Source organism: Microcebus murinus, chromosome 19 (assembly GCF_040939455.1).
Source record: "Microcebus murinus isolate Inina chromosome 19, M.murinus_Inina_mat1.0, whole genome shotgun sequence".
Taxonomy (NCBI): domain Eukaryota; kingdom Metazoa; phylum Chordata; class Mammalia; order Primates; family Cheirogaleidae; genus Microcebus; species Microcebus murinus.
Genome location: NC_134122.1, coordinates 5,680,099 through 5,699,216, shown reverse-complemented (window position 1 = coordinate 5,699,216; position 19,118 = coordinate 5,680,099). Strand labels below are relative to the sequence as shown.

The 19,118-nt window shown below is 40.7% G+C and overlaps 1 protein-coding gene across 17 annotated transcripts in view; it reads right to left on the bottom strand.

The window, feature by feature from the left end:
• The window catches only part of RBFOX1 (RNA binding fox-1 homolog 1), a 1,966,619-nt gene that overhangs the window by 561,442 nt on the left and 1,386,059 nt on the right, over positions 1-19,118 (bottom strand). For all 17 annotated transcript variants that reach the window (XM_075995067.1, XM_075995066.1, XM_075995073.1 and 14 more), the window contains one exon: positions 5,484-5,525. In XM_075995067.1, coding sequence (XP_075851182.1) covers positions 5,484-5,525 — 42 coding nt within the window. The remainder of the gene's footprint in view (positions 1-5,483; positions 5,526-19,118) is intronic.

The window sequence follows — 19,118 nt, the reverse complement described above, 5'->3', positions numbered from 1 at the left end:
CTTGGCATGACCTGAAAGCTGTGACTATCACTCAGGGTAGGTGTCTTACATTTGCAGAAATACTGAGCTAGAAGTTGAGGGCAGCACATGTATTTTCCGGGATCCTTTGCTCAGCGCTGACATCCACGTTTTGAGGGTATAGTGGACATCTCCGTGGGGTTATTTACTCAGCCAGCAGTGGCTGCCTTTGCCTGACATTGGAGCCCTTCCTCGATAGTTGGCTCTGGGCAACTAAGTTTATTGATACCATTTCCCTGGACAGAATGAACTAGACTAGAGTGAACAAATGACTCAGCCTGGGCCAATCAGACTTACTTTCCAGGAATTTGCAACCGGGATGCATTGACAGCCCCTATTCCTGCAGGAAGTTGTGTAGCGTAAAGGTGGGAAGGTGCCACCGTGTATAAAAAGTAGAGAGAGACTTTCTGAAAAGACAGATCCAGAATGGGCCCACAAAGAGAAACAAAGAGATAAGAGAGAGCTCTGTAAACTGTGACAGCTTTCCAGTTCTAATCTCTGGTTCTTTGGAGGGCTGGGTGGCATGCCTTTTCTGCTTAGGAGAGCCCAATCAGTCTCTCTTATTTGCATTCAAAGCACATCTTAACCGAGAGGCAGTTTTCCCCAGAATACACCATCAAGCCATCACCTACAGAGCTCGCCCTTTGAATTGTCTTTCAATGAGGGAGGCTGGGTGGCAGTGTCCTCGGTCTTGGTATTTCTAGAAGTAAGAGGAATGAGATAATTATCGGGAATAATACTATATTAGCAATAGCTAACCTTGTTGACTCTGAGGCATATGCTATTTTGGAAATGCTTTAAGTAAATTGTTTTATCCCTTCAACAATCCTATAAAGAAAGCATTCTGATTTTACACCCAGGGGAAGTGAAGCTATGAGAGACTAAGGAGCATTTGGAAATGGGATTTGAACCTAAGGTCCACATGCAGAACTCCAACGACCCTAATCATTCTTCCTACAATGCTGATATTGCAGATCAGGATTTGGGTCCACAGAACAGGTCCTGATCCACCCAGGGTTCATGCCTTTGCCTCCTTAGTAGTTTTCTGACCAAATTTGTGAATCAGCCCCCACACCAACATCTGTTATCCAAAACACAAAAGATCCTTTTGTAACCAAATATTTTATGACTGCTAAGAAAAGGGGACATTTAAATCTCCCACCCTATGACCACAAAATGTTTCCATCTGGTAGACTGCTTAGGAAAACAAAAGGCTACTGGGGTAATTTAATTTGTCTCTTAGATGTTTATTTTTCCACCTGTTGGTCCAGATGCTAGAGAGGTAAATATTGATAGGTGAGTTATGACAAGTGCACAACAATTACCATGACTTGTTGGCAGTGATCAGAGGTGATAGTGGGACAAGCTGGTAGATACAGCCCATAGAATCAGGAGTACTTAAAGCACAGATTCCACGGTGAGCTCTTATGGACCACCTCCCCAAAAGAATCCAGCCAACAATTTGAAACATAAACTCAGAATAAGACTCAGTCTGCTCTAGATTGACAAAACTTGGAGTGGAGAAATGAATAGGTTTCCTGTTGTATAGTTTACTTATTGGCAACAAGAGTAATCTCAGTAGTTTTGAGAAGGGTGAACCAGCCAGTTACTCTTAGGACTAACTCTTAGGAGTAACTGGCTGATACTCTTGTCTTGGGAAGGCTAGGGCTAGGAATCTCATGGGTGGCATCTTTGGGGCCGAGCTGGGTGCTTGGGTAAGGTGCCTTGCACCTGCCCTGACACCTAATGCTGAGAGGAAATGAGCAAAGACTGCATTCAGGACAGTACCAAAGAACACAAGGCAAAATACAAAGGCAGTGCCAAGCTGGGTAGAAAAGTAGGCTAGGATGCGGATATGTGACCTGTGAAATAAAGGTTGGCAGAGAAAGCATCTCTGTTGAATTCTACAAGCCAGAGTTCAGGCAGTTGCTAGGATCTGTATATGATTCCCACAGCTATACATGCGGGGTGAAAGGGAGTACTGGAAGGAACTGATGGGAAGCCAATGACATGAGTGACATAGTGGACCCTTGTGAATCCCTTTTGTGGCAGACTCTGTTGGGTAATTACACCAAAGCCCATTCTCCTCTTCCTCCAGTTTAAGTAAATCCTGATTTTGTTCAGGTGTTAATGTACGTGATGTTGAGGAAGAATCATAACTGCTATAGCCAATCACTGAGACCCCAGGTCCTCTTGCCAGTGATTGACATAGACATTGACCAATGAGATGTAAAAGAACATTTGCAGAGGCAGCTTCTAGAAATGATTTTCCTCCAATAAAATTCAAGAGCTATGAGGATTCCTGAGGACAATGTTGTCATGAGAGGAAGTGATGCTGGCAGGAAGTGAAGCTGGCAGGAAGTGAAGCTGAGAGGAAGGCAGCCATCTTGGAAGAAGGAAAGAAAAGCCAAGAAAACCACAAATATTACAAACCTTGCTTTGATACAGAAAAATCCTCTGTATCAACCCTGGAACCAGGAGGTGATTAAATGTCTTTATCTTTTAAAAAAAACTCCTACTCATCTTTTCTGTAACTCCCAGACAATAGTATCCTGACAAAACTGATGTGATTTTCAAAAGTATTTCTTAGAGTATGTTCTACAACCAAAACTGTTGTGCAGTCAGCTGAGTTTGAAAAAAGTTGTTTATATCCATCTCTATATATTTCACCTTGTACATTAAAGGCTCTGTGAAGTTCTGTAAGTTTTAAAAAAAGACTGACTTTCTTTAACTGTGTATTTCCTAAAATTCATTAATCATAGAATTTCTTTTCAGATTTCTTAATATTTTACAGAGCAAGTACTTCACAGAGTCAATTTTGGAAAACATAATTTAGGGTTTGTGAGAAAAAGAAAGGAGATGGAAAAGAGGAGGTGTTGGGTACGCCAATCCTTACACTGTGTCAAAAAACAGGCCACAAAACAGAAAGTGCAGCTTTATCTTTCTGCATCATCTGCTGTTTCCAGGAGGCCAAGGAAGAGGAATACATTTTACAGACAACCCACTTGTATCCCTGAATTCTGACAACACCACAGAATGCACTAACAAAGGTTTCTAAACTTGACAGCACGACTATAGTCCAATCACCCTGTGTAGCAAATGGGGAAGTGCATTTTGCTTGCTGCATTTAGAACATGTTTTAATTGTGGCTTGCAGACAGATACCCTTAAATGATGTTGGTAACTAAATAGATTTCTATTTTTCTTCCACTCTCTCTCTTTCTAAGAAAATGAAATGAGATTCAAGTAAATGCATTTCATTGAGATGGCTAGGTATTAATGTTTTCTTTCTAAATTTCAGAAACTCTGAAAACAGAAATGGCCCCTTCAAGAAAACAATCACCTCAATAAATGAGGTTTTCTTTTGAGGGGTCACACACACGTGAGAGAAAGGAAAGGAGACAAGGAGGGAGGAAGAGGAAAAGATAGGCGGCATGGAGCAAAAATGGCCAGAAGAATGATCCACGCGGATGAGACACCTACCCAGGCATAATGACACCAGGGATCTCCCATGGGGAACTGGATGCCTCAGTTAGATGGGAAGGAAAAACGTCACTGCATTCACTTTGGAACCATTTAAATTTTAAACCATGTTCCATCTGTCCAAATCTGTTATCTATTAATTCAAAGCACAAATGAGTTTAAAATGCAAAAACAATGACAATAGCAGCAGAAACACACAAAGAGCTCCCAGTGCATGACGTTAGAGATGGTCTTATATGGGGCTTGTTGGAGCCTCACCTGGGACTAAACTTAATGAATCATCATTTCAAACCAGCGTTTCAATTTATGTAACAGAGAGAGGAGGACTCCATTTCTGTTCCTAAACCACGCCCCCACAGACAATGTCTTCATCAGTGGGAAATAATCCCTCAAATTGCAAACAAGCACTTCATTACCTCCTGCAAAGTGCTTAATTTGCCAGGTGAGTGCCATTTGCAATAGAGGTTTCAATATTATCTCAATCCTCAGGAATTCAGCAGGGACTCTGGAGACAAAGGCACACACTCCTCTTTATCTGTTATCTAGCTCTGACCTAGTTCTGGCCATCGTCCCTGTCCAAACAGGAAGAGAAATCTGAAGTTGCGATACATTATTTACTAGGATGAACCAGTAATTCAGACTGCAGAGGGGGGAAAAAAAGCAGTAAGAGAGCTCAGAAAAGCTTAAAACATCTTGAAATCTGTTTCATGAAGGAAGGAGTCACAACTCATGTTGGCCCAGGTACTTAGGAAGACAGTGGGTAGAGATGAGAGGTTAATGGAGAGGACCATGCAGGGATAGCGCATAAAATACATATGCATAAAAAGAGGAGAAAACTGCAACTCACTTTCTTGGTTTCATGCAACTGGATTCTGTTGTTTGTTTTAGCTGAGGACTTAAACCTGATACCAAAACTATCTGTGAAATGGAAATAAATCCCATAAGTCATTGCCACCTTGAGACTACGGTAAGGTAAACGCTCTTGAAAGTTACAAGGCAGTGTATAAAGCCATTAGATTCATTTAATAAACTATTTTATTTATTAGAGACCCTGAGCACAATGGTCCCACAACCCCAAACCAAACCTGTTGTGATTTTTTAAAAAGAATTAGACTCCTCTAGCTTTTATAACAATTTGGAAACATGACTATGAGGTGCATCATCCAATAAAAATGTCAAAATTCCATCCGTGACGCCGAAGATAAACCAATCATGACTCCAAACGCATCCGCCCAAAACACGAATGCATTTAAAAAGGAAACAAATAGGGGAGAAAAATCCCGATGTTCTTTTAATGCCATCCCCATGCCAAGAAGAATGTCCACTGAGACGCCATAAAAGCAGAATAATGCCACCAAGCTCCATTTGTAAGCAAACCATTCCCTCCTCGTCTAGGGAAAACTTTTTACATTTAATATACTGGAGGCACTAAGACAGTTTCATTTTTAAGTAGGGAAATAGAATACGAGGTTTAAAAATCCGGTCTCCCGCTCCCATGTACACAAATGCTACTAAAAACCCAAAGGTCTGTGGATGACTTGAATTCTCCTAGAAAATGCCCTTGACATATTCATTGCTCACCTCCCCCAGCCAACAGCAAAAGAGCATTTTAGCCACTCAGCAAACAGCCTGGTATTCACATTAAGAAAGGCAGTAAGGCATCCTTTTGACCTTTGTTATTACTTAGACCTCATGTTGTACATAAAAAGAGTACAATGATGTCAAACAAATTCCAGAAGAGAAGTATTTATTGCTGAATCTAAATCAAAAAATCCATATCTACTATAATGGCACTTCAGAAGAAGATATACTATATTTACCAGCTCAATCAATACTAAATTAGCTGGGATAAATATTTTCAACTCAACCAGTCTTCAGATGAAGCCTGTTATTTAAAACCCGTGTCTTGGGAGAGACAAGGAAATTTTTGCTTATCACACAGAAATGAGAACCAGGAAGCTCTGTGCAAGCAGGTTCACCTACCCTTAGCTGCTCTCTTTCACAATTCATCTGTTGTCTGGAAACCTACAAAGGAAAGACAATGAGAGGGGGAAGTCAGAAAGTTCTGCACAAGACAAGGATAAAAGAAAACAGAAAGTTACTTTTAATCACTTGGCTCAAAGGAAACTGAAAATTCATTAATTATGCATTTAATTTTTCTTTAGGTCTATATAGCCCAAGCTTCACTTGGAGTTTCAAGTGTATGATCCAGAAACACAGCTGGGTTGAGTCAGAGATTGGGATGGGATGAGGAGAGAAGTGCAGGAGAGGATGTGGGAGGTAAAATCTGCCCAGCATGAGGGCTCCCCTAACAGGGGCAGGTGTTCCTCCCTGAAGGCGCACTCGAGGTGGTTGTGATAAGGCACTGGAGTGTCCTCTCCAATGCTAATGGCCAGTAATATCACCTAGACCACGCCTGGGCTAACAGGTTGTTGCATTCTATGGCCCAGTTCTATTTGAATGGTAGATATCTCCCTAGGACTGCGTTGGGGGAGGATTCTGAGATCAATTCATATATCAGAGAAATTAAACCTGATCAATGTATGATATCTGCCATAAAATCCAGAAAGAGAGACTAGCAATACCTACACCATGCATTGATTATTTTTCCCCTACCGACATGTTTCTCTTAACATCCAAGTGTGCTGCTTTAGAGTGACCATATAATTTATCATCCAAACAAGAAAAAATATGTCCGTTAAGGGGGCTATGTGGGGTGCTACTAAATGACTACGCTAAGGACACAGATGTAAAGTGAGGCATTCAAGGCAAACTGGGATATAGGGGCACTCCACCTAAATGGGAACTGGCGGGCTCTGCCTTCAGCTCTAAAGACTAGGCTGAAATAAAGTTTAGGATTGCATTCTCAATTTCTTCTGTGTCTTTCTAGTATTTTCTTAACCAATGAAACAACTCCCGATTCCTAGTACCTGATGGTATACTGCAAGTTACTGAAACTTTTACTAAGGGATAGGGAGGTTTAGGAAGTGACTTTTGATGTATATTTTATACATTTTGTATTGGAAGTTTTTTCTTACTTTCTCTAAAACAAAACCAGGAGTCTTTAGGATGCACCAGAGCCCAAATCTATTAAGTCGGTCTGTTCTATGCCCTTTAACTTAGAAATATTACATCTAAGAATAGCTCTTAATAAGCAAAGAGGTGCACAAATGTTTATTTACTTTTCAGTTAACCACAGCATTATTCATGAATAAAGAAAGCATAAACATTACAATGTGTAATAATAGGAAAATAAAAAATAAATTATAATATTATATATAAATTATAAATATGTATAAATTGTAATTATAATATAATATGATGGCATAACATGCAGCATTTAGAAACATGGTTTTTAGAAATACAGACCCAGGAAATGCTACGAAGGCACTATTTAGTTTTTAAGAAAAACTACAAAAGGGTACAGTCATCATGGCTCCTATTTTGTGTTAGAAAACACTGAAATGGATCATTAAAGAAAAGTGAGAAAAATAAAAATAGCTAGAGAGAAAAGAACTGGGAATAAATACTCCAAAAGATTAAAAAGAAAATTGGTACAATTCTATAAATACACACAAAAAATCCCCACATGGCATTATATACTTGAATTAGGTGACTTTATTTTATGTAAATTTATCCATAAACTGTTTTTAAAAAGGAAGTGGGAAAACTTTTAGAGAAGAGAAAGAGATGTGTGGTCACCAGAGGATTGGGGGAAGGGAATGGGGGAGGGGGGTGGCTGCCTAACAGGTATGGAGTTTCTATCCGGGATGACAGAAACCTTCTCAAACTGGAAAATGACAGTTGTACAGCATTGCGAATGTACTGAACGCCACTAAACTGTATCCTTTAAAATGGTAAACTGTATTTCATGTGTGTTTTACCACAATCAAATGAATGAAGTGGGAGGTGAGGTTTTGGTTCTTGACAAGATGGAGAGTGAACCTCTTTACCTGCCTGCCCCACTGGCTGCAGCTGCAAAACCCACAGAACGCAGGGAGCAGCTGAGATCTCTGAAAAGGAGCCCGTAGCAGGTGGAGTGAGAAGGAAGACCAGACTTTACAATACCACCAGACAAGTGGTGAGTTAACCACGTATACCCCCACCAGTATCCGCTGGTGTGGATTCAAGGTAGCCCAGAGCCCAGAATCGGGCATCCACAGACCGTCAGACAGGGAGACCCAGGACAAGCCCTCTCTAGTTTTGTCTTGAGAAGCAGCAGAATGGGGAAAATCTGTATTGCTTTCTCTCTCTTTTTTTTCTTCCTATTTTCTCCCTTTTCTATTTAATCTGTTCCCTGAGGCTGCCGTCTCTGGGAAATCTCAGGGTAGTGTTAGTGGCATCGGCATCAGTGGCAGCAGCAGGGACCACAGACACCCGAGACCTAACAGAGGGGAACCTTCTTCCTTATTGCCTGAGAGGCTGTGGTCCCAAGAGGCGGGGCAAACAAACCCCGTGTTGCCTTTTCTCCCTCTTCTGTTCTCTTGCAACTGGGGTGCAAATGTGGGCTCAGGAGCCCAAGCACGTGGACAGGGTTTAAGAGAAAGCACTAGCTTTCTGGGTGCGGGACCAAAAAAAAAAAAAAAAAAAAAAAGAAAAGAAAAGAAAAAGGAGGTGGGGAACTTAGGAAGCAAAAATTATTTTGAGGATCCTAGAGAGGAAAGGATTTGTGGAATGCCCCGTGTGCAGTGTTTCTTATGAACTCCTGGACTCACCTCTGAGCTGCAGGTGTATATCTCACGCTATGCAGATCCCAAAAGCTTTGAGAACTGAACTAAGGGAGAGGCCACTGCCCAGGTCTCAGACTGGACACACACGCAGGACAACATCTGCCTCTTACCGCAAAGGGTTTGACAACAGAACTGATACCGAATAAAAAAGCCACAAAAGAAAGGTAAGAAACATTAGCCTGAATCCAACAGGACTGTTTGCTTGCTAAAACAAAAATGTCAACAACGAACATAGGATTTAAATAAGACCCAAAGTCTCATAATGCAACATCCAACACACTCTGGATAAAAACCAAACTTACAGAGCATACAAAGAACCAGGAAAATCTAAACTTGCATGAAAAAAAAAGACATTCACAGACACCGAGATGGCACAGATACTGGAATTATCAAGTAAAGACTTTAAAACAGCTATTATAAAAATGCTCCAACAAGTGAGAGGAAAAAAAATATTTAAAGGAAAAAAAATTGACAGTGTCATTAGCAAAGAAACAGGAGATATAAAGAACCAAATGGAAATTTTAGAACTGTAACAAATAACTTAAATTTAAGGGGGAAAAAGCCTCACTGAATGAGTTCAAACACAGAATGAAGATAGTAGGGGAAAAGCATGGAATTTGAGTACATAGTAATAAAAAGTGTCCAATCTAATGAAAAGAGAGAAAAAATATTAGATAAAAAAAGATAGAGAAACTCAGGGACCTATGGAACAATACCAGAGATATAAATATTATGTCACTGGAATTCTAGACCATGAGGATAGAGTTCACTGCAGAAAAACTATTTGGAGAAATAATTGAAGAAAACTTCCCACATTTGGCAAAAGATATAAACTCACAAGTTCAAGAAGCTCCTTAAACCCTAAAGCATTAAACTCAAACCAATCCACGCCCAGCTATATCATAATCAAACAGCTGAAACCTAAAAGAAAAACTTTGAAAATAGCCATAAATGATGTGATACTTATAGAGAAGCAATAATTCAAATAACTGGATTTTTCATTTAAAATAAAAATAAAAATAAACAAAACTGAAAGCCACAAAAAAAAGAGAGAGAGAGAGAGAGGCCAGAAGAAAGTAGCATGCCATTTTTTAATTCCTGGAAAAAAAACAAAACAAAACCGTGAACCCCAAATCCTAAATCCAATGAAAATATCCTTTAGAAATGAAGGTGAAATATTAAGGTAACTAAGAAAATTTATTGTAAACAGCTCTGGTCAAAAATAATTGCTACAGGAAGTTCCCCAGGCAAAGGAAATAATGGTACCCGAAGGAAACTTGGAGCAAGAATGAAGATGAGCAAAGGAAATGGAAAATATATGGGTGAATATAAATAGAATAGACTAGCCTGCCCTTCTTAAGTTCATTAAATATGTTTATCAGGTTAAAGCAAAAAAGTATATATTGCGTGATGACCTTTTCCATGTGTATATACAATATATAAGACAGATGAACACAACATAGAGGAAATTAAGGAGACATACACAGTGATAAGGTTTCTTTTTTCCTCTCCATCCTTATTCAGGTATAATTAACAAATAAAAATTGTATGTATTTAAGGTGTTTGACTTAATGTTTTGATGCATGTATAAACTGTGAAATGATCACCACCAGCAAGCTAATTAACATGGGTGATAAGTTTCTACATTCCAATTGAAGTGGTAGAATAAAATATTGACACTACATAGACTGAGAGAAGTATTTGTATTATAATGCCTACAAGTAACCACCTTAAAAAAAACTACAAAAAGTGATATATTCAAAAGCAAATGATGTTAGAATAATTATATGTCAATACACACATGGAAGCACAAAAGAACCTTGACCTAAACCTCACGCTTTATATAAAAATTAACTCAAAATGGACCACATATCTAAATGTAAAACATAAAACCAAATGGCTGATGCAATTAAAGAGTGAGGACTATACTTTCTTCTTAATGCTTTTCTGTAGTTTTCAAATTATCTTTTACGACATGCAGGGCATGTATAATCAGAAAATATTTTAGTATCGGTGCCTTGCAGAAATACAGGTGTTTTTCAAAATATACAAATAATGGCGGCGTTCACTTTCATTAATTAAATAAAATGTTGCATCTTATAAAAAGTTGAATATTTTTTAACATCAGACTTCAAAACTTGTAAGGATTTGTCAGACTCACAGAAGCACAATGATAACATTTAAAGAAAAACTAGCCTACTGACCTGTGCCATGGGAAGTGACACCATATTATCCCGTTCCTATTACGGAGAATATCAAATGCAAAATACAACAGTAGCCACGAATATAGCTCTGCTGCCCTTTGAATGAAGCTGAACAGGGAAAATGAGAGTTGGGGATAATAAAGACGACATTTCAAGTAATCTCTACTGTGGATAGGTTGGTTTTTTTGTTTTGTCTGCTTGGTTTTTGTAACACAGTGTCCCATATCGTTTTTGCCCATGTTCTAGTAACAATATCCTGCCTCTCTCTCTTTTGGGCCACGCTCTTGATCAATTCCATACATAATGCCAATCAGTTCCAGAATCAATTTCATAATCAATCCCGTACAGAATACACCAGCATGCTCCGCCTCCTGCCTGGTAGAGTCTGCACCTGCCATTACCTCTTTGGCCGGAAGTTAAGTGTTATCAGCCACTCTGAGAGTCAGCCCAGTGCCATCTGCATCTTCTGAGTGAGCCGGCCAGCGACCTTCTCCTCCTTCAAGGAGGGGTCACCAGGTGCGAATGCATGATTCCCTCTCCTCCCCCTGCCTAAAGGCGGAGAGCCAGTTGTGCGGGACGGCCGAGTTCCACCGTGGGTCTGTGTTTCTGTTGCAGCCGTGCTCATCAAACACCACCCCAAACAGGATGTAATTGCGCTCTGAGGACTCACTAAGTTATTGCTGGGCCTAATGAGGCCCTTAAAAATATTTCCCCATAACCATTCTGAGAGAGGTTCAGAGAGTGGGGGTGGGGGTAGGGGAGAGGAAGTACCTGTAATTCCCTATTGCCCGTGATGAAGAAAGACCCTTCCCGTGCACCCTTTAAAAGCCAGCCTTGAAAAATATCTTAAATGTACACTTCACTAAATGTCATTTCATTTGGAAACTAACACGTGATATTTTTTTTTTTTTACCTCCCATGGCAGTAATGCACAAAACCAATATATTTTATGGCCTAAATGAAAAAAGGGAAAGTGGAAGGTCGGGCGCTACTCCTTTAAGATGCTTCCAGAATCAAATACCACTCTCGATAGGGCTGCCAAGTAAGCACTTATGAAAGGTTAGAAACTGAAGCAATAAACTTCAGCACGAGGCCCTTTGCTCTCCTGGTTGAATGCGATGCTTAATAGCAGGGATTCATCTTCCCCACCTCCCATCCTCATCTGGCCAACGGGGCCAGAGACTCTTTCTCAGACTCAGCCTTTTTCATCCTTCTCCTGAATGTGAGTTCTGTCTCATCGGTTCTTCCCACCTCATCCTGACCCTATTTCCGGTCTGATTTTGCCTCCCACACATCAGACTGGCTCTGCAAGGACCAGGACTGAGTCTTGCTTGGCTTTCTTTTTCCAGAGCCCAGGATGATGTTTAGAATCCACTGGCTTGCCCATCCATCCATTTCTCTTGATAGACAGACAGACAGACAGACAGACAGACAGACAGACAGACAGACAGACAGACAGACAATCTCAAGCATCCCTGGATGTCAGACAATGTCCTAAGTACCGAGACTATGACAGCAAGGAATACAGCTGGAGCTTATCATCTGGGTGGGGGAACAAAGTGAGTCCATCCACAGTTATGATACAGAGAACACTTGCCACGGTGAAAATACAAGATGTGCTCATGGCACATAGAAATACATCAACCTTGGCTCGGAGCGTCAGAAAAGGTGTTAGTATTTGGTTTGTTTTCGTTTTGTTTTTTTAGACAAGGTATCCTGGGGAAGAGTGGGGGGAAAAGTACTCAGAGGAAAAGGGAGAATGTGTGAAGAGCTCAGTGAGTTTATGGAAGTGCAGTAATGGAATATAGCAGAAGAGTCAAGTGCAAGAGGAAATTGGTGAGAGATTAACTCGGAGTGGGAAATGTAGGAATCAAAAGAAATAAGAACGCGTGCAATAAATGAACGGATAAACAGATGTGCCTGTTTTTGTGTTTGTAATAACACACTGTTGGAAAATCCAGTGTTCAGGACAATTGTGAACCATTTAGAAGAAAAGTGCCAGGGAAGTGCAGCAGCGTAGAATTCAATGCATCAAATCAACTGGTAGCTGTGCATGTTTCTCAGCTTTGTTGTTTTTGTAATCGTTATAAATTCTTCTGAAACTGAACAGCCTTCTCCTATAAACACATGCCTCGAAGTACCTGGGTGGGCACTACAGGCGGCCTTTTCCTGAATGCATTTCAGGATTATTATAGACACTTGACATATGCTCTCTGAGTATCTCCTATCTACCTAGCACTGTGAAGGGAAGGGGATACAGAGACAAAGGACATATAGTGCATTTTATTTTTTAAAAACTCAAAGGGAGCAGAAGGGGGATGAATAAAATGAAGATTATGATGCAGGATCCTAAGTGTGCTAGCAAAAGAAAACCTAGGGCTCCCCCAAAGGAGAGGTACCGACCTAGCCTGCCAGGTGGGGTGACTAGTGGGTGGAGGGAGGCATCAGTCAGGGGTTTCAGAGATGGGACCCGTGACTGGCCCCTTACTGAGTTGAGTAAGAGCTGGGCAGGCTGACCTACTCAAGGATTTGGGAAAAGGAGACCACAAAAAGCACGATCTGAGGTAGGACAGCATTAAAAGGGAGAACACTGGATGGGGGTGGGAGTGGAAACAAAGGCACACTGGTCTTGCAAAACCTTTATGTTTTGCTCAGTTTTAACTACACTGCTAAGGAAAAGAATTAATCATTTTTGAGAGAAATAAATTTCATACCAACAATTGTTAAAATGTATCAGATGTTTATAACATGCGAGAAAATGTGCTGAGCACTTCCTTAGGAAGTGCTTGGTTGATGCTCACAACTTCATAAGCAGGTAGTATCCTTAGCTCCTTTTCACAGGGGGGGAAACTGAGGCACAGAGCGAGTGAGGGAATTCCTCAAGTTATACAGCTGGGAAGTACTGGAGAGGAAATTGCCACCCAGATGGCTTGACTCAGGTCCCTTTCTGAAGGACTGCTGGGCACAGCTCTCAGTTGTCAAAGAAATCAACCCAAACCACAGATACCTACTTAGTTAACCTTCCTGCCTTCCTCCCCTCTTCTGTGCCTCGTTTGTCTTCAGTAGGTGCCTTTCAGATGCTCTGCCCCGATGGGACACTGTTTACATGCTTATTTATCGACGATAGAACATACATTGACTGTGCTGTCTGGTTCCATAAAGCAAAAATTTCCATGCTTGGCTTCTTGCGCTATAGACCAGGATAATTTCCACCAAATTATTTAATAGATTTCTTTGATATCAACCCACGGAGTCCTTCTATAGATCCAGTTTTCTCACCAGTGGAGACTGGAGCCTCAGAAATCAGACTACCTGAGTCCAGTCCTTGCTCACCATCTATGTAACATTAGCCACGTTATATAATCTCGGTGGTCTCAATTTCCCCATCTGTAGAATAGGGATAATATTGTACCTGCATACTGTTTAATACTGTTGCAAACATAAGATAATCCATTTGAAGTACTAAGAAAAGAACTTAGTACATTTAAACAATTAAACAAATACTAGTGATTAGTATTAAAATCAATGTGAGATCCAGGAGGTTTTCAGAAGGAGCACTGGTCCAAATGACTTAGATTTAAATCCTGGATTTGCCCTGCAAGAAGCCTTGTGAATGTGGCTGAATTAATGACACATTTTAAGCCTCAGAAACAGTTTCTTTTTTTTTAATGTTCAGTGTAACATTTTATTTATTTTTTTTTATTTCAGGATATTATGGGGTTACAAACATTTTAGTTATAAGTAATGACTTTCCTCACCCAAGCCAGAGAGAGAGGTGTGCCCTTCCCCCACACAATGCACACCGCATCCATTAGAGGGCAGTGGTTGTCCTGACATTTTGAAAGGTTTGGTATTATCCTTTTGGAGAAGGGTGAATAAATTGGTACCACCTATTGTGGTGGGGTCATTTGGTAGCTATCACAATGTAGAATGTTCATTTCCTCTTCTAGGAATCTCCTTAACAGAGTGCAGGGGTGAATGGAGAATAGGTAGTGCTTGTCACAGAATATGCCTAGAGCTGTGAAGAATGTCAGTGACCATCAGTACCAAAATGGTTAAAAGAACTGTGGTTCGTCTATAATATGGGTTGGAAAACTTTTTTGTATAAAGAGACAAATGGTAAATAGTTTTGGCTTTGAGATCCATAGAGTCTCCCTTTCTACTATAGCAACTCAACTCTACCACTGCAGTGAGAAAGCAGCCATAGACAATGTGTAAACAAGTGGGTGCAGCTGTGTTCCAATAAAACTTTATTTAAAACAGGAAGTGGGCCAGATGTGGCCCACCACTATAATTAGAAATTTACTGATTTGGGGAAAGATATCTATGATAGAATAAAACAAAAGCACAAGTTAAACCAATTTTTAAAATATAATCTAATTCTTGTTTAAAAAGCTAAAGCTACACACACACAAAAACACACACACACAGAGAGAGAGAGAGAGAGAGAGAGAGAGAAAATATCCATTTATACATGGAAAATGTCTGGAATGATAAACACCAAATTGCAAACAAAAGCCCCGAAATTATGTCCTGGGAATGAGAATAACAGAGAGGAAAGGGCAATGAAACTGTTTATTTTTTTTTTCATTTTTAATCTTTGGTTCTATTTTATTACTTCAACTTCTTGTAATAAACATGCACTGCGTTTGTAAATTCAAAGGAAGAATAGCCATAATAATATAATTTAAACAGCTGAGTTATAGGGTTGTGGTCATAGTTAAATGAGATGTTATTATATGCAGAGCATCAAACCCAGACCTGGCCTGGCACATAGTGTTTGATTAATGATAGTTACCAATATCTCCTCCAGAACACCAAAAGGGTAAACCCAGGGTGGCTATCTCAAAAATAGACCATCTCCAATTTTTCAAGGACACTTTGCATTTTTGTGTGGATTCTCTTCAACAGGAAAGCAAAAATACAAATATAAAATAAAATAAAAAGAGAGGTTGATTCACCCAGTCCATTTCTGGGGTCTTACGTTTAGTAGATAATAGGAATTTATAAAGACCTGAGCCACCGAATATAATACAATCCTATAGTCCATCATGTCGCTTTAATCAGGTTCATGGCTTTTTGCAAATGCATGAAGTGTGTTCTCTGATTGTAAGAAAACAAGATCGTTTATGTCAGATAAGCAAATACAGATCCCATCACTCGTTGTGGCAGTTGTTTCTTTTGGTATAGGGGAGAAAAAAAAAAGAAGTGTGTTACAGTAGTAAGTGCTTAGAATTCAGGAAAGCAAGTGAGAAATAATCAATTAAAGAAATAAAAACCAAAAAGTCACAACAATGAGTCAAGTCAGCCGTGATTAATTAACTCGATTCTGGCTCGTGTTGTAAAATGAAGAAAATGCATTTGAGAGAACAACTTGGGGAATCCACCCAGCGCTCCCATGGCATTTTCATTTTAACCTTAGGGAGAACCATTATCTGCTGCTAAAATCTTGTCTGGTTTTGTAAAGGTGCCAGCTTTTGGGGGTCAGGGGAGAAGCAGAGAGAGGCTGGCAAGGCAGAGTACTAAGTAGGAAAAAAACACCAGATTTTTTTTGTATATACACTTGCACAGATAAACCCAAATGCTGAAAGCACTAACATATTTAATTTATGGCTAGCAGTCCTTGGGGATGCTTTATTTAGTGCATCCTAAAAAATCTCATGACACTTAGTATTTTCAGGACTTGAACGACCAGTGGTGTGGTATGTTCCAAGCAGTACAAAACACTTAGCGAGCACTTCTGCTGCTGTTCCTTTAAAAACAATATTGTCTGATATTGGTACTTTTGTCCAGAGAGTCCCTGTTCTGCATGTAAATCCATGGGGGAGATCATCAAGTGTTGGTTATTTCATTAAGGGATGTCGAAGGTCAGGGTGGCCGCAGAATTTGGACATGCCTGAAATTATAGGTTTGAAGGAGCTGTTTTCTTTGGAGGAAATGCTTTTTTACACTTGCTCTGCCAGGCACCCACTTGTTAAATACCCCATTAGCAACAGAAGAAGTCCCCCAGGTCTGAGACAAGGCTGTGCAGGCAGATGGATTCCACAGACAAACACTGCGCAAGAGGTGGCAGCCACCAGCAAACACATGGCCAGCGCCCCCTTCGGTCTCCTGCATCCAACTGTTTGCTGCGAGGATGCAGTCTTGCAGAGTGGCTCGTTTCAGGCCTGGCGCTGGTCTTGAAATGAAAGGGCAGCCCCCGGCCACGAAGAGCCTGGCTGGTCTGACACATGTAAGCACCTCGACAAGCAACACCACAAAATGTCTTTGTATCTGATAACTTGCAAGGTGGGAGAAACATATTGCCTATTATTTATTCTAATAATAAACCATTACCCCAGGCACATTTTTTATTTTCCAGATTTAATAAGGTATTTTGTGAACCGAGGCAGAGGAGGGTTGGAGAAAACAATTGCAGTTATTACGGAGATGATTTCTATTTGTTTCAGCGGCACAAGCAATCACCATTCCTTTCCTTCATAATCAAGGGTTATAATTGTCCTCCCTCAAACCCCACCCCAACCCTTCGCTCAGTCCAGGAAAATTCGAACAATACTCACCAAACTGTCCTGGGGCACTAAAAGGGCTTGGCATGCTTCCCTGAACAAATCTCCTGGGACCATCATTACCCTATAGCTGGAGAAATCTGATTATGAAGCATGGGCATCTCGACTCAGATTTTCCCATCATCCTCCTCTCCACATCCAGAGGTGGGAAAAAGGCAGGAGGTGATTTACATACCATTTGCATATCTCTACTTGGATAGAATGTATGTTCTCAAGACAGTTTCCAAGTTGAGCTACTTTAACTTGACTCCTTTCTTTTTTTTTTCTTTCTCACTGGATGTTACAGAATTCTAATGATAATTTTATCAGAAGTTGATAATTTTATAATCTGTATCCCAATTAAATAGATTCAGCAGAGACACACAGGCCATGGCCTTATCTGGGCAGTCATCTTGATCATATTAATTGAGAGACATTTGAGAGGCGTCTAAAATGCGGTGGTTAAGAGAACAAACTCTAAAGCCAGACTTCCAAGGTTCAAAGCTCAACTTGACTCCTTATTAGCTCAGGGACCTTGAACAAATTCCTTGCCTGGGCCTGCCCAAGTGCCCCATAGGGTCATCAAAGGTTTGAATGAGTTAATATTTGCAAAGCAATTAGAAGAGGGTCTGGAACGCAGAAAGCACTCTATGCGTGCCTTTTCAAAGCAAGAAAGTAGATTTAATTCAACAGTCTATTAGTTGTTGTTGTGATTTGTTCTTTTTATAAGTGGACAATGGGCTGCACCTGCCTCACTATGTGCTTAGATGTTGGGTAGCAAAAAAAAAAAACCAAACATCATGGTGGTAGAAAAATCAAAGCTTTGAAAAGTGGCTGACGCTTCTGGAAGTTTTGTGCTGGGATATTAAAAGTCCACTGTCTACCGATAGTAGACAATGTCAACAGAAATAAATCATGTAACAACTACTGTGCTATCATGGAAAGAAAAATCAAGGTGAACTACGTCCCATTGGACCAATTTCCCAGACAAGGAAACAGGGATGTAAGCGCCTTTCTATTCTAGGCCACCCTGGGTGAACATCCCCGGGCCGGCGCCTACGCGATGCTGCTCTTGCAGCCGAAGAAATCTTTACATAGCTGTGAGAGGTCTTTTCCATTCCTGATTTCTATGACTTTACAGAATGTCATTATTTAAGAAATGGGAACAAATCTGTAGCTTGAGAAGCTTGAGGAGTATTCATTTTCTAATTTTCCAGTTCAGTTGTCTGAAAGGGTTGGCTGGGTGAGGGTTGTTATTGTTGGTGTGTGCGTGTGCGTATGTGTGTGTGTGTGTGCACATGCCTGGGTGTGCTCACCCTCTCCCAGCAAAGCTTGATGGAAAGAGCCCTGGAAGACACACGCTTCAGGGGAAAAAATGAGTTCTTAAAACTCAAAACTTAAAGAATCTTCCCTGCAAGCCCTGGCTCTCCAAAGTTCCGAGACAAGGAGCAGGCATCTGCGTAACCCGCAGGGGATTTAAGAGGAGAATCTAGGTCACCTGGCTGTTTGCTTTGTCATCATCAGTATTAATTAGACACTGGAAGTAATGACTGAGCTCCGAGAGCTCTTCAGATTTAAAATAATAATAATAATAATAAACCAACGGAGCAGAGCTTTACCTTCGGAAAGAAAATATTTTCACAAGTAGCAGCGTTCTGGAAGGAACTGAGTGGGGAAACCTTGCAATTAAATTCTGCAAATGCGCTCTGAAATAATCCCAGGGGAGGTCTTATCTGTACTTAATATTCAAATAAATATTCTTTTTGTGTGCAGCGCGTTCGATAGGGTGCACTTTATTTAATTTAAGTGTACAACGCGATCACTATCATGAGGGATAATCACACGGAGTGGTAGAGCCCTTTAGCCAGGATAAATGGGCCAGCTCCACGGTCCAACGGCACTCGGGGGAGGAAGGAAATGGAAGGTCCCCGAGGACGGTTTTCCCTGGGAGTGTGCTACAGGCCCTTGACACTCAAAGTGAGGCCGGGACCAGCAGTGCCGGTCATCACCCTGGAGCTCATTAGAAACACCCAGAACAGACCCCAGCCCAGACCAACACAATCAGAATCTGCATTTTCCAAGACCAGGCCAGAAGGGCTCACATTAGTCTAGAGAAGTTAGCTGCCCTCACTGAGAACT